This window comes from Filicampus tigris, chromosome 10 (genome assembly GCF_054856515.1).
Source record: "Filicampus tigris isolate MCC_2025a chromosome 10, RoL_Ftig_1.0, whole genome shotgun sequence".
NCBI lineage: Eukaryota > Metazoa > Chordata > Actinopteri > Syngnathiformes > Syngnathidae > Filicampus > Filicampus tigris.
The window spans coordinates 19,917,586-19,932,814 of record NC_141226.1 but is presented as its reverse complement, the minus strand read 5'-3'; the positions used below and the strand labels follow the sequence as shown (position 1 = coordinate 19,932,814).

The window sequence follows — 15,229 nt, the reverse complement described above, 5'->3', positions numbered from 1 at the left end:
CCAAGGCGCCTCTGCCTTGAAGCCATGTTGGACAAATACCCAACTTCAATACACTTCTTGCACGGGACAATAAAAACCGTAATAACTCCTTCATATTTGAAAAATTGGTACGTGGACCGATACTGGCAACGCGCTCCAGACCGGGCTTGGCTTGTACCTGTGAATGCATCGATGGAAGCCACGTTGCTCTGCTGCCTCCCCCTCTTGGCTGCCACTGTGATGGTGTACTCAGTCCCGGGCTCCAAGTCAGTCAAAGTGGTAGTGGTTTCATCTCTCGGTACAGTCAGCTGGAACGCAAAGAAAACTTGAGTCGAACGACAAAAGCTCTTACGACTGCATGTTCATTCAGGGGCGTGTCCTTCATTCATATCTGAGAAGCGTTAAGCCGTCGTTCACCTCAGTAGTCACGCCCGAGGAGGACGTAAAGGTGACTTTGTAGAGGTCAATGGGGCCCTGGACCATGGCCCACACCAGGGTGATGGTGTTGTCTGTAGATGCCGTCACAGTCAGATCCAGAGGCACGTCCAGACCTGGCACAATGAAGAAGCAAAGACATACTTTTGAAAACTGATGATGGAAATGTCAATGTGCAAATATTCCAGGGGGGGTGGGGGGCTCCCAAATCCATCACATTTTCATCAGTTATCGAAATGTTGACCACACACGCACAGCTCATGTTTCAGTCTGGCAGACAAAAAGAAGTCCGATGGGTCCAAATCTGGTGAAAAGGGAAACATGTAGAGTTTGGAATTTCAAAAGATGTTCAGCGGGAAAATAGGCGCCTAAAATCGTACAAAAACTTCATAAATGAAGACGTTAGCACACCTGGCAATAAATCAGTTTAACAGAATCAAAGGAGCTAACACCATTTTGATGAATTTGAATGTGAGTGTCAATGGTTGTTTGTCTGTACCAGGGATGAGCAACTGGTGGCTGCACTGAGTGGCCCCTCGATTAATAAAAAAAACGTTTTTCATAACTCAACTTGATAAACATTAAATAAATGTTTTCCATGAAGAATGGGGAAAGGAATGGAAAAAAATAAAATATTAATGTATATTGGGGGGGAAAAAAAAGGAAAAAAAATGTGCGCAAAAAAATTCCAAATCCAAACAATGAGTATGCGGAATTTGACTGTAGTTTTAAGTTGTAATATTATCAATCACCACTAGATGACAGTCATGTCTTAGTTGTACTTACACCAGGTTTTGCACTCCCCTATACGACAACGTAAATTTTTTTGGGCGGATTTGAAATGTTACGAAGGACAAACATAATATTAACATTTTGAGTGAGTTGATTTTTGTGGAAAAAAAATGCACAAAATGATTTCTTGCGCTTAATGATGGTTTCTTGTTCAGCAGTTTTGCGCCGTCCTTGAACGGTGACTTTTATGCAAGAGAGCACTGAAAAAAAATACAAAATGTTATTATTTTGTTGTTTCCTCCAAACCCTTTGTTGTTGGGTTAAGATAGTGGATATTTTATACATGCACTGAGAAATGTATTATAAATTATTGTATGATGAAGGTATCTTACAACGATGCATGTATTTTGTACAATATGGCAATTGTGTCCTACATCTGGTTAGGAAATGCGTGGTCCTATGTGGCCCCCCCCAGTCGCACAGATGAAAAATGATGCACCGCTCAAGCATTTAAGTCACCCATCACCGATGATGTAATACCCAAGTTTGAGTTGTTTTTAACATTCAACGGTGAGCCATTAGGACTTCATCGAAATTTTGGCTTTTAGTGCAGGTCTTTTTTTCCACAAAAAAACAAAAAAACTAAGTTGATTTCCAGTGAGAAAAACGACTGTTTATCCTGAAATTGCATAAATGCAACTATAGCCTGTCTTCAGAATTTACTGAAGAGAGCCTCTACCTCCTTCAAAGAGCATAAAGCATTGCGACCGTGACGTCTTTCCAATCCACGGGAGCACAAATGTGATGAAAAGGAGCCGCGGCCGCGGTTGTGTGAGTCAACATTCCAGATCGATAATTCTTTTCTCGACAGGAGAAGATGCTGGATGATACACTTTGTGTTGAAAACGCATTTTAATACATCTGCATCAATACAGAAACTCTACTCCTGTAATGTGTACTCGAGGCTGCAGTAAATCAAAACTATGGGGGGAATCAATTGTTGAACCAATTCTTTAGTTATTGGGTGATCCAAAAACAGACCCGCGACACCAGAACCCATGCCTGAAATTGAACAAAACGTCGGACATTTTGGCTTGAAGCAGACATTTCAGGTGAATTCCTGGCCTTGTACTTCCGCTAACTCCTTGGTTTCAAATTGTGAAGGTTTTATTACTACGGTATTTCATGTGTACGTCAAACTTTGTCATTTTGAGGGATTATCGTGAATAAAAAGGGGGCGCAAGGGCCGTTTGATCGCTGCTCAGATTGAACAAAATGTTTGAAATCAAAATTTGCTGGAAGACATGATTCATCAATTCCACATAATGGATGTATTGCAGATTTTCTCCCTTAGCAGTTTCGTCTGGCATGTGATAAATTGGTTCGCTGTACATTTTCAGTGTCTCGAGTGCGACCAGGTTCCCAAACTGACATCAAATCTCATGCAGTCTACTGGTTTTGTGTGAAATTACAATTTTGGATACGAGCGCTTTTCCACACTGACGAGATGAAGTCACCCACCCGTCCTGGCGTTCATCGTGGCCGACGTGCTCTGGTTGTTGCCTCTCATGGCAGAGATGCCGATACCGTACTCTGTACCGGGCAGCAGGTCTGAAACACAATCAACGAATTAAACATCAGCCACAGACATGCAGAAGCAAACACAAGGGAAATGTAAAAAGTGAAAAGTTGTTAGTGGTTAGTTGCTTCCAGTGTGCCCTCAGGACAACGAGCACCTGGACAAATACAATCAGCAGTGGCCAGCCAAGCAGCCGAGGCCACCCTGGCATGGAGAACGTTTCCCTCAGTGCACAATAGATGAGCTGAGGTAACGAACGAGCTACAGCGAAATCGTAGCGCAAAGGAACCCTCGGGTTTGTTGAGGACAATTCCTCTCCGCTTACCGGTGAGCGTTGTCTTTGTGGTTGCGCCCTCATTTCTCGGAACGATGACTTTTTCGTATTGATCACCTGCCAGCGTGCTGTACACCACCTGGTAGGCCTCCACCTACACATGCACATGATTAGGTATATTAAAACTATTGATCACTCTCAATGTTTGTTTTCGGCTTGAAATGGAAGACTCAGATCCAACGAGCAACACACACACACACACAAAAGTGATTGTATTGTATGGTAGCAAATGCAGCGGAACATTTTAAAGGAGACATATTATGAAAAGTGGACTCTTTATTTCTGTGTGTAGAAATAGTCGGGTATCTGGAGTGTCCGCCCATCGAGCGTTAAATCAAACAACCGAGTAAATATTATGTATCCCAGTTTCTTAAAATGTGCCTCTTAAAAATCACTTTTTGTGTCATATTTGTTAAAACTGTCGGTCTAAAGCTGGCAGTTGTGCATTTGTGAAAAAAAAAAAAAAACAGCCCAAGACCTTGTTGAAAAAAATGACATTCGGCCAATATTTTATAATATAAGTCTCGAAAGGCCCAAATGAAAAAGTGTTTTTGTGGCGTCACAAATCACTTTAGCATGCCAGTTTAGACATTTGTTAATAAGGTTAAGATTGATTTTTATACTTGTCTGATTAACATTTTTTTTTACACATATGGGAGCTAAGAATGATCAAATATTACTCAAATTACTTAAAACAGGTGATAACGGTTTAATGGCGGCAATCCGTTTTACGGGCGTTATTTCCTCCGGGAAATTTGTTTCCGATGGGTTGCGTAGATCTTTCATTGCGCTGCCATACGTTTTTTGTTTTGATTTTTTTTGTTTCGTTTGCACTCTGCAGAAACGAGACGGTTAGTGATGGAAACTATCATTGAGACTGCGTTTATCTCTCACGCTCCCCTCTGCACCCGTTGCGACAGAGGAGCTGGAAGACCTTTGAAAGATTAGCATCAAACAATCTGGATCATCAGCTGTGAGAACAACCGATTCTTTTAATAGTGACAAAAAAATGTGAGTCAATAATGTGTTATGCTTTGCTTTGGATTTGAGCCCTGCTTGGTGCTAATCCATGTCTTAATTACAGGAATTCTTTGAAGAAAAACCCACTTGTTGTTGATGTAAAACAATCAAATGAAAAGCAGGTACAGTGGACTAAAAAATGACACACCACTGCTCATCACCAAAAGAACACCATGGTGACGTTAATGGTGGAAAAATTGAAATGATTTATTTTGGGCTCATATTTTAGATTAAAAAAAAAAAAAAATAGTATTTGAGGGGGTGCTTAGACTTATTTTTTACATCAACAATAACTAACCACAGTGGTAACTGAGCATTTCTTATGCCGCGCGTCACTCGCAGCCTCCGAACATCATCAACAGAGGTCGACCAAATAACTGGTTAAAGCCAAGTTGCCATGACAGCCAGCGGAGCGATCGGTGATCTTACCTGCGCCTCACTGTTGTCCCATTCCAACTCCAAGCTGGTGGAGGTCTTGGAGAGGAGGCGCAGGTTCTTGGGGGCGTCGATCTCTGAGAAGAACGACAAAGCTGACAATGTTGGGGACACTGAGACCGTTTCTCAGGGGAAGGTGAACAAGCAGACATCAGCGGCGTAATCGCCGTCGCCACAACCGTTGCTGGGCGCATGCATTAACCGGTCGAACGCAGCATAATATTTGGGTGCGCAGAACTTGATTGGACTCTGCCAAATGACCTTGAACCGCGCGGAACATCAGGCCGTATGTCATCAACACTTCCATTCCCGGAGGCGGGCTCAGGGTAGCATGCGGCGTGATTACCACATCTGCTTGCTGTCAGCCCTCACCGGTTGTAAATTCAATGGAAATGGATCCGCTCGCGTTGCCGTTCCTCACGCCGCTCACAGACACCTCATAACGGGAACCGGGGCGTAGGACCTTCACAACAAAGGAGGCAGAGTTGGTTACTTGAAATGAAAAGCGGGCGAGCATTTGTAGTCAAGGGCCACGTTGCATTTAAAAAAAAAAAAAAAAAAAAAAAACAGATAGCTGGGCGTGGTCATTCCTAGATAAGATAAAAAAAAAAAATACTTGACCCATCACTATTTTAAATTCACACTAGTGAGACAGCAGATCTATAAAAAGCATCCCTCACTGCACTCACCTGCAGGGTGTACTGGCTGAGTGTGGGCTGGAGGCGGAAGGTCGTGCGCGGGCCCTCGCCTCCCGCGAGGCCGTAACGCAAGACAATTTGATCAACCTTGGCTTTGGGCGGGGTCCACTCGAGGAACGCCACCGTGTCGGACACATCGCGCACAACCAGCTGAGTGGGGCCGTCGATCACTGCAGAGCAAAGACATTGTCGGCAATTGAGCACTAATTGACCACAGCTGGCATTTGGTGACATTTCTACCAACGATTTAGTACATGATGAGCGGTAATTGGGTTGATTAGTGAAAAAGTCTTGAAGTGCAGTTTACTTTGACATAAGGAGTCAAAATCATGAATAGTCGCATCTCAAGTAAATAGATTTAGCTAGAAAACTCCATTTATGTGTTTAATTCAATTAAAAAACACAACTGCTACGATTTGATACTCATATGAATTCTATTCTAATTTTGTTTCAAGCAAATCCACATTCTGTGATTGTTCAATGAAATATTTCATTTTGTGTGTAGAAAATCTATGTAATGTGAGTTTCACTTTTTGTATTTATTACTGAAGTAGAAGGTCCAACGTATTCAAACGTACCGAGATGCGCCTTTGCTTTACAAAGACCGATTTGGGAAATGGAGCACATTTTTTCCAAGGTGTCAATTTGAGAGCAACATTCCGTGCTGCGGTGGCATTTTTATTCCTGCGTGTTGACCCGCGGGGGGAACTCAAGTGAATGGCATGTTTGCCACAATGTGCAAAAAGGGAAGCACGCTCTCCTCAAAAGTATTTCTTGAAGCCTTCTGGGCGGCAAAAAGTCCCAGACTCAAATTTGACACATTGTAGTGCACCTTCTTCCTTGATGTAGTCACAATTGGGCCCTTGGGCCTCGTCCTGGAAAAAGAGCCTCAGGAAGACAACAGCCAAGAAGCATCTCCCTCTGGTTTTTCCCTCGGACACCTCATCATACTTCCCCGTCTCCAAGGAAGAATATATCTTTCTCATAAATAACCAAGTGCCTTCAAATTGGTCTCTCTTACGTTAACCAATCAGGTGTCTTCTCCTGGGCTGCCATGAAATGAAATTAATGAGCAAGCGGCATGAATTATTAAACTGTACTTAATAACAGCTCGTACGTTGAACAAAGTCTTGACAGGAAATTGATGGTGTTTGGACGACGGAGATGAGAGTCTGAAATTTGATGAACAACTTTTGAATTGAATCTATTAGAGACGCGTTCATGAAGCCAGCTGGATGAGGAGTAAAGGTGATGCATCATCGAGACAGAGGCAGCTCATCGGTATGTACTGTGCGTGTATGGTATTGAACTCATTCACTGCCAAATATTTCTAGACCCTCTTTTATCTAACCCTGACGTTTGAAAAAAATATATATAAATCAGTGCCTGGGATCGAATGGCTGGACTGTGAAAAGACAAATAAATATGTCAATGGCAGTGAAGGAGTTAATATTGATACTAACTTTGCTGGCATTGAATGTGATTCGTGACTTTTTCCTCAACCGTTTTAAAGGTAGGCTGTTTGGTTATTGTAGGTCTATAAAAAGTAAACGATTGGCTGAGGTCGCCATCCTTCTTGCTCTGCAGGACATGGATCTGACTGTCATCCGAATTTCAGTAAAAGGAAATACCATGCTCTCTTAAGATGGAACCCAGGTGTAGCAAATACAATTAAAATAGCAGGGCCCCTCAAATTGAACCCTGTGGAACACCATGCGACAGTGGGGCGGAGCAGGACTCAGAGCAACCGAGGCAAACGCAATAAAGTTCTGTCCGCCAAATAGGAACGAAACCACCCTAGAGCGCCACCGCTAATGCCCAGCTGGTGCTGCAAACGAGCCAACAGAATACTGTGGTCCACCATATCGAACGCTGCAGTCAGATCCAAGTAAACAAGAAGAAATACAACTTTCACTATGCTGCACTGAGCTGCGGTGCACTCTCTACTCGTACTGTTATCTCCAGATATTTGCTTGCGAAATCCATTTTGGTTTGTCTCAAGACAAGACCTGCTTCACATGACTCTGGTTCAGCAATTCAACATGACACGAAAGTGACAGCGTGCGACTCACAGTCAGAAGAGGCAACACCCCTGGCTTCACATCCGTTTACCTTACTGATCATGAAAAAGAACAGCTCTCTCATGCGCTGAGCTGCATTTTTCTTATCATATGCATATTAAATTGTATATGTCATATTATTATTAATATACTGTCGACATTTCGAAAGTGTATTACATTGTTTTGCAGAACGTCACTGACATTTATATTGCATACTTTGAACAGCTGATGTTGCACTTATGTTCCTGAAATAGATTGCAGAAATGTTAACATGGGTTGAAGCAATCAACTGGGTGTAATTAAGTCGTAAAGCAGGCCGTCTGCGGCAGATTCAGTACGTACGTGTCGTGACGGTTGCGGCAAAGGGCTGACTGCGACCCTGGTCTCTGAGCGCCACCAGGTTCACTGTGTACTCCTCACCCGGTCTCAGACCAGTTTGTACAAAAGATGTGATGGTGCTGGGCAGCTGGGCAGTCATCCCACCATCATTGTCCTGGGAGGGGGGAGGGGGAAATGGTTATAGGATGCCAAAATCGGATTGTTTGGCATACAAAGCGAACGTGTCTGAAGGTCTGAAGCAAGTCTGTCGCAAGTGCAGTGACCCCCACATGTTAGCGGTTTGCCATTCACCAACTCACCAAAATTACAGTCGACGAAATAGGAGGGGGATAGGGACTCAGCTGGCATGCGAATAGCAAAAATCTGCGTGTGTGACGACCAGTAAAATGCATTTTTAAACAAAAAAAATCTTTGAAAAAAAATACTGATAATCATTCAATATGCATATTCCACAAACAAATGGAGGGTAAATGCGTGGACACACAAAAAAATAAATAAAAAAAAAATATATATATATATATATATATATATATATATATATATATATATATATGTGACCGTTTCCCACGGCATATGTGCAGCGACAGTTTGCTGGGAATCCTTGTTATAACCAAAATCATTACAGTATTTCCACACTCCCAGCTAGAATGTTGCAGATGCGCTGCCTTTTGAAAAACAGATGTTACACCTGCATCTCTTCCCCAAAAGCCGGCAAGATGAAGGCTCGTGTCGCGGGATGTAAGAAGTGTAATTAGAGATGCAATCAAGTTACATTAATCACCAGAAGCTCCATTGTCAGAATGGGCAGCGACAACAACAACCGCGATGCTTCAATAAGAACACGTGTTCAGATTCAGACGACCAAGCCTACAGGATACAAAACGATTACGCATTACTATGACAGTCCAGTGTTATGTTGTATTTTCCTTCTTGTTTAGTCCGAATTTCCTCCTATGATAACACTTGGAGCAGCATGTTTGGTTCATCTAATAGAAGAGATAGGTCGGCTTTGGATTCTTATATTAAGAGAGGCTAGACTAAGCAACGTGTTTTCATGAAGGGCCACATTATAGTTGCCGTTGGTCTCAGGGAGCTGAAACCACAAATGTTTTTTTGCTAGGGGGTGTAACAGTATGCCAAAAATCACAATTTGATACGTACCTTGGTCATGGTTCAGTCCACATTTGGTACAGCAAGGGAACAAATCTCCCAAAAATGATTTTCTATTATGTAATCAGAAAGAGATTTAATGACAGTCTCAAATTTGATGCTATTAAAACACTAATATGGAAACTGTTTTCGCTTTTGAGTGGCTTATTTGTTTGTGTGCTGATTTTGCATTTGTTCCGAATTTATTTATTTGTTTTTTTGAAGGTGCACTGATATTCACGTTGACACGATGGCCTCGTCTATGGCGTTTTGCATTGCATTAAGTTCACGGACTTTTGCAAAAAAAATAAATAAAAGAAAAGAATCGGAATATCCCTACAGCAATATGTTATCATTGTTTTTATGACGATAACCACTTTTGCACAGAGGTTTAAGAAACATTTTGGCAAACGCTCAACACTTGTACATTCGAAGGAGTTACAAAAAAAAAATATGAATTTCAATGTTTCCCAAGAGTTGAGGCAACAAAACCACGAAATTTCTAAGACCACTTGATGATAAAAAAAACCTCTGAACTTTTCAAGTTTTACATCCCTCCGCCGGCCTTCCCATGATGCATATGTATCACAAGCTGTTGGGATGTACAGGCAACAAGATGCTGCAAAGTATCTGGTGCCTGCTATTTTCTCTCTTTCAAGGGTGACGCGATGAATCACAACATGCAAATGAGCATCATTTAACACAACTTCATGGTCCCAGAGACGTTACATAATGCAAAGACTTCAATTATGCATCATGATCTTTGAAACGTTTTGAAAAGCACCTCAAATACTGAAAAACTGTGATGTCCCGGTGCTGATGTGCATTTTCTGGGCAGGTTTCACGATAGGAGGAAGTTGCCAAGAAACTATTTTGTTCCCATGTTTGCCACAAAACTTCACAACCAAACAATTTTTGCAAATTGGATCAGCAAATTACTTTCAAGAATGCCCACTAATGATTTATGAATGTGCTGGAAAGGTGAAGAAACACAAGCCAGAGCGACGTACACACCCGCTGGAAAATGTCACTTCTGCTGTCGTTGCAAAATGTGACGTTCACCCCTCCTTAAAAGGCAACAAATTAGACAAGTGTTTGCATAGGCAAAGGCTCGAACGCCCATTTCCATTAGGAGATTGTCAAAATTCACAATCCCCCCATTGCTGGATTAAATTCACAGGGGTGGGCAGGACTTCAAACTCTTAATGTGATTTCCCTGGCGGCTGCGGGAGTGAGGAAAAGAGGAAAGCAGACAGGGTGAAAGAGGATGAAAGTTACCTTTGGGTCTAGGCGGCGGTTTGGAGATCACGGCGAGGAGGTGGAAATGGAGAGTAAAAATGGGATGGAGGGATGAGTGGGTAGTTGGATGCTACTGGGAAGCGAGAGAAAAACGCTAGCACCATGACAGACTGGATGGCGAGAAAGTAGAAGCGAGCGCTAAAAGCAATCAAATCAAATTAGGAGGGACTGTTTTTTTTGTTTTTTTTTAACTTGGAAAAATTCAACATTTAAAATGGCTTGAACAAAAAATTCCCAAAAAGGGATCCTATCGTCAGATTTAAAGCTTGGAAACCGGTCAGACCAAAGCACATTTCCCCCTTAGGAGACCTTAAAGGAGAAAACCAATTACTGTGAGAGGGCTGAGATTAAAGTGCCCAGAGTACCTGAGTTTACCGCCAGATTGAGAAGGAGAAAGGTTTTTGATTACTGGCTTTGGGCCCAGTCTGACTCTGGTTTTCACAAAGGGTTATGCTCTCAAAGGGGTTTACCGGATCATCCTTTTAATAGCTAATAAGCTTCACAAAATCCGGCAGTCTAATTCAAAACAGACTTTGAATTGGGCAAAACCAATGCATTGCCATATTTTGTTCTCAAATACCACATGGATGCAAAACTCATTGGAATGCCAGTGAATCCATTTTGTCTTATTTTCCCTAAATCTCGCCAAAGTTCCTCATGATGATCCTCATCTTTCTTTCCATCACAAGGACAACAAACATAAAAAAACAAAGATTAACATGTGTTAAAATTGCCAGTAGTGACCTGTCAATGGTAAATGAGGAAAATGTGAAAAAAAAAAGACCCCTCTCTGGCTCCATCATGTACCTCTAATTTGATTTTTAAGAAACACAGCGCCGGAAGAAAAGCAACCAATCAGAGACAGTAGGCGTGACTGACAGGTGTCAGACATATTTCAAACACTCACAGGCACACTCATAACATAATAGCAGGCACATCCCCGCAGCCTACTTGGGCTTCAGGTGATTTTATTAAATGAAATTAAGGCGGAATATCCACCTCTGGGAAAAGAACAAAAAAAAGTAGGTCTAAGTTGTGGCGCAGGTGGTGTAACGCAATTTTGGTGGTTTTCACCAATGTTGAGGCGGACAGATCCTGAGCCGCTGAAGTGTGTGGTAGATGTCATCTGATTGCATTCATAACTATAATATCAGCATACACCGAACCCTCTGAACCATTGTAGAAATCACTTAACCCATTAAGCCAACTGCGTTTCTACCACTAGAGCCTGTTGCGTCTTTCTACCTTTCAAACCGGGGGAGCGGATACGTCTCCGTCTTTTTTTAATCCAATTCTCCGTCTCTTAGCCAACTTAATGCATCAGAATATACACGTGATGGTGTCACGAGAGGATGTCGTGGAATTTTTTCGAGCCGTAGGTAGGCTAATGGCGGATGCCGTCGATCGCCGGGAGCGCTGATTAAAGTGAGTAACGGCAGTGATATATAGACGACGGAACCAGTCGAACGTGATATGATATGATTTGTGGACAATTACGATATTGACGTCTTTGTAACAGAATAGAGGATGGTAATTACCACTCGATTTTTTTTTAAATTAAAGTAGTGCTTCTCTTGCACTGACAAGTTATTTTTATATCTTCGATTGAAACAGTAAATAATAATAAATTCTGCCTGTGTGAAAGCCACATGTCTAAGCTCTTTAAGCTCCCTGCTAGAGGAGCTGAGCTATTAATCATTTTATAAGTGTTGAATTTCTGGGAGAACCGGTTTTCAAGGGTAATTCCAAAGGCGACCGACGGTTTTCGGAAGCTGTTGAGAAAGGCGCTTTAGGCCTTAATGGGTTAATTGAACGCGTTATTATTATTATTATTATTATTATTATCATCGTCATCTCATATAAAAGCACCCCCCTCACCGTGGCACAACTGATGTGTGGGTCTTGTCACGCACAGTTGAAGGCGGTCTCCATGTGCCCACTTGGCAGCCGCTAACTTTATATCGTCCGCAAGTGGAGATCTTCTTGCAGGCCCTTATCAACTTACTTTGCGCACGCTGATCTCCTGCACGGACTCCAGCGAGTCCGTTATGCTTCCGCCATCTAGACCGCACACCTCTCTTGGCCTGAATTCAACGTGAATGAGAGGAGCCACCTCCATCGGCCCGGGAAGCAAGTTGGCTGTGTTCACGCCCACGACGGCGCAAATGCCTGTTTCTAACGGCGTGTGTCTACGAAAATACCAAAATAAATAAAACTGCTCCCATGCACACCGTTAGATCACACCTTGTGGTAGACTTATACTGCGCATGAAACGACTTTTATAATCGCATGCCATTAAGAATGGCCATGTCAATAACGCTCACAGAGAGGGGCGTGGCTTTCGTCAGAGACTCGGGGGGGCGAGTGAAGTGAGGCTACATACAAGTGTTGGTAGCAATTTTAACAAACTCTCTCTTTAACAGACTGGTAGTAGTGGTAGAGTACCTTGGGGATGAAGCTGATCTCCCAGCCATCGAAGGAATAGTAGGAAGGTTGCCACTGGACCTCAACTGACGTCTCGGTGATGGATTTGAAGACTAAACCATCTGGATTGGAGAGGTCTGGTGTGGAAGTCAGAGACAGATTATTTTCCTTCTGTGACCCGCATGGCACATAAATCACATCCATCGCACGCTGAAAGTGTCCAATGTTGAACTTTTCCCTCATGCATTTATTTATTTGTCACTTTGTTGCTCTTGTGTCTCAAACCGTTTCTTGCCTCTCATTTCCAAATGACAATTCACTTCATAGTTTGGTAAACCTTTCCGAAAAATACTTTCTAATCGCTGGTGGAGTAATTATTCTTTTAATCGCTGCTATGCTTGAAGTCATTTACGCTTGGAATATGAAGACCAAGTACTGAGACACTTTACGAGGATATGGAATATGCATTTTCTACGGCGCTTGTCCACATTCGGATCACGGGGGAGCTGGAGCCTATCCTTTCTGAATTTGGGCAGTTGAAAATATATAAAACCGCAGGTAGCACCACAAATAAATACATGAATAATGATCATATTTTATTGATTTGGAAATAATAAATATTGCTTACATTTTGTGCTTTTCCATTACTTATTTATAAAATGGGTAGCTTCCTGTATTTGTAAGTGTGGATGCAAAACACCTTCAAACACAAGTGTGCGCGTGCGTGTGTAGGTGTGTGCGTGCATCTCTCTGTATTTGGGACGGTGTGTTTGGGTGGGAGGAAATGGGAAGCAGGTGGCACGGTGGAGCAGATGACATTCTCACTCTGTCCATGCTCAGGAGCGTAGCCTATTTGTTTTCTTTATGCATTCAATATGAAAATGAATAAAACATGGTGGCACACTTACATGTTGCGACAGCAATGCTGGCAGGAACACTGATGCTGTTATTAATGACAGCAAACACATTGATGTTGTACTCCATGCCTGCATCCAGGTCTGAGATAGTGCAGGATGTGGTATTCCCCGGGAGCCGGATTTCAAGTTGGACACCTGAGAGATGGAAGATACACACGGGGGTGGATCGTTTTCATTATTTAGAAGCTTATTGTCAACTGATTTTTTGGGGGGGGGCGGCGCCCAGTGCGCTTTGACATTCAAGCCCATCTCCGGACTCACCTCCCGGGCTGCTTGGTGTGTAGGTCACGAGAAAATCCGTCAGGACCACCGAACCTTCCCACTCCAGTTCGATATCTCTATCTGTTACATCTCGGACTTTCAGGTTCATGGCAGGCGCCACTGTTGAGGGAGAACAAGTGAATTCGGTCTTGAGAGAAAGGACGAACTACAATGTAGTGCGATTGGCAAAAAAAGGTATTGTGAGTATTGCAATGCTTCCACATGCGACAGCCACTTATTAATAATTGCGTTTCTGTTGCTAACAGCCAATGTAGACCAGGACTTTGGGCTGGTATGGCCGTTTTAGAGCGCCACGTTATCAGCCACGAGTGCATGCACTTCAAAGAGAGAAGGCCGAAGAGCAAGGGGGAAAGAATATAGTCTGAAGAGTGAGGGGGTAAAAAAATAAAAAATAAAAAATCTGATGCGACAGCTAGCGTGTTGACCAGGGCATCAGGCTGGCCTGGCTGCTTTAGAGCGCCACGGCGTCCGCCACGAGTGTGCGCGTGAGAGAGAAGGCCGACGAGTGAAAGGGCAATAAATGAAAAACTCTAATTTGACAGGCCGGCGAGCGTCTCGTTCTCAGGAATACGTGGTGAAATTTGGATTTTCGTTAGCTGCAAGCTATAAGAAATAATACCATAAAATGGTTTACTGTGTATTGAATCTACATATTTGACTATTTGAATTGAACTATCAAAATACATTAAGTATTCTAATCCTAATGTAATGAGCTGCACATGTATATATTATGATTAAATATTTCACAAGTGTTTCTGTAGCCAGAAGCAAGATAGATCAAGGTAATGAATGTGTGTGTTAGACCCTGAAATAAACCTTGTTTTATAATTCAATGCATTTGCGCACACGCTGCATATAGAATCTTGACCATTAGCATCATTAACAACATCAGAATATCAAATCAGCAGTATCGAGATTACCCATGTTTTACCGTAGTTGTCATGAGCTGATGCATTCATTTTTGGGAGGTTGAGACAGTGACCATGACCAAGTACCTCGCTTTCCAGTTGCTTGCAACAAGCAAGCTAGCTAACTACCTGCACGTCTTAATTGTGCCGGATAACCGCTGATGCAAACAAAGGTGATCACATTCTTATATAGTGAAAAAAAACATCAGGATACTATAATGCTGAACAACATTTTAATGCTCTATCCCCACAATTGAGTACAACAATCTTCTGAGTCTTTTGAGTTTTCAGCTATTATCTTCAAACACATAGAGGTGGGCATTTTACTACATTTAGCTAGTCAGTCAATCGTCATCCGTCAGTGGCCAGGGTACCCGTCCGTCATTTGGCACTTCGGCATGTTTCTTGACAAACTGAATTGTAATCGTCAGTCCGTCAATCCGTCCGTCAGTCCGTCCGTCACTTAAGTCCGTCAATTTGATTGTCGTCAGAAGTCCGTTGGTCCGTCAGTCGGTCCCCCAGAAAAACGTCACAAAAACAGGCATTAGGCAGTGACGGACTGACGGACGCGGTTAGTGATGATAACACTGATGGATGAAAACCCACTTTGAAAAAACACTTCTGTCAGCCCGACTATTT

General features: G+C 42.6%; 1 protein-coding gene across 2 annotated transcripts in view; it reads right to left on the bottom strand.

Moving 5' to 3' along the window:
* tnr (tenascin R (restrictin, janusin)) overlaps positions 1-15,229 on the bottom strand; it is a 128,071-nt gene that overhangs the window by 33,818 nt on the left and 79,024 nt on the right. Inside the window, exons 10-20 of one of the 2 annotated variants that reach the window (XM_086043504.1) lie at positions 13,662-13,781; positions 13,392-13,535; positions 12,505-12,620; positions 7,615-7,765; positions 5,204-5,382; positions 4,887-4,977; positions 4,509-4,609; positions 3,051-3,153; positions 2,668-2,757; positions 397-530; positions 158-287 (exon numbers count right to left, since the gene is read on the bottom strand). In XM_086043504.1, coding sequence (XP_085899630.1) covers positions 158-287; positions 397-530; positions 2,668-2,757; positions 3,051-3,153; positions 4,509-4,609; positions 4,887-4,977; positions 5,204-5,382; positions 7,615-7,765; positions 12,505-12,620; positions 13,392-13,535; positions 13,662-13,781 — 1,359 coding nt within the window. The remainder of the gene's footprint in view (positions 1-157; positions 288-396; positions 531-2,667; positions 2,758-3,050; positions 3,154-4,508; positions 4,610-4,886; positions 4,978-5,203; positions 5,383-7,614; positions 7,766-12,504; positions 12,621-13,391; positions 13,536-13,661; positions 13,782-15,229) is intronic. The other variant, XM_086043503.1, reaches the window with a different exon arrangement.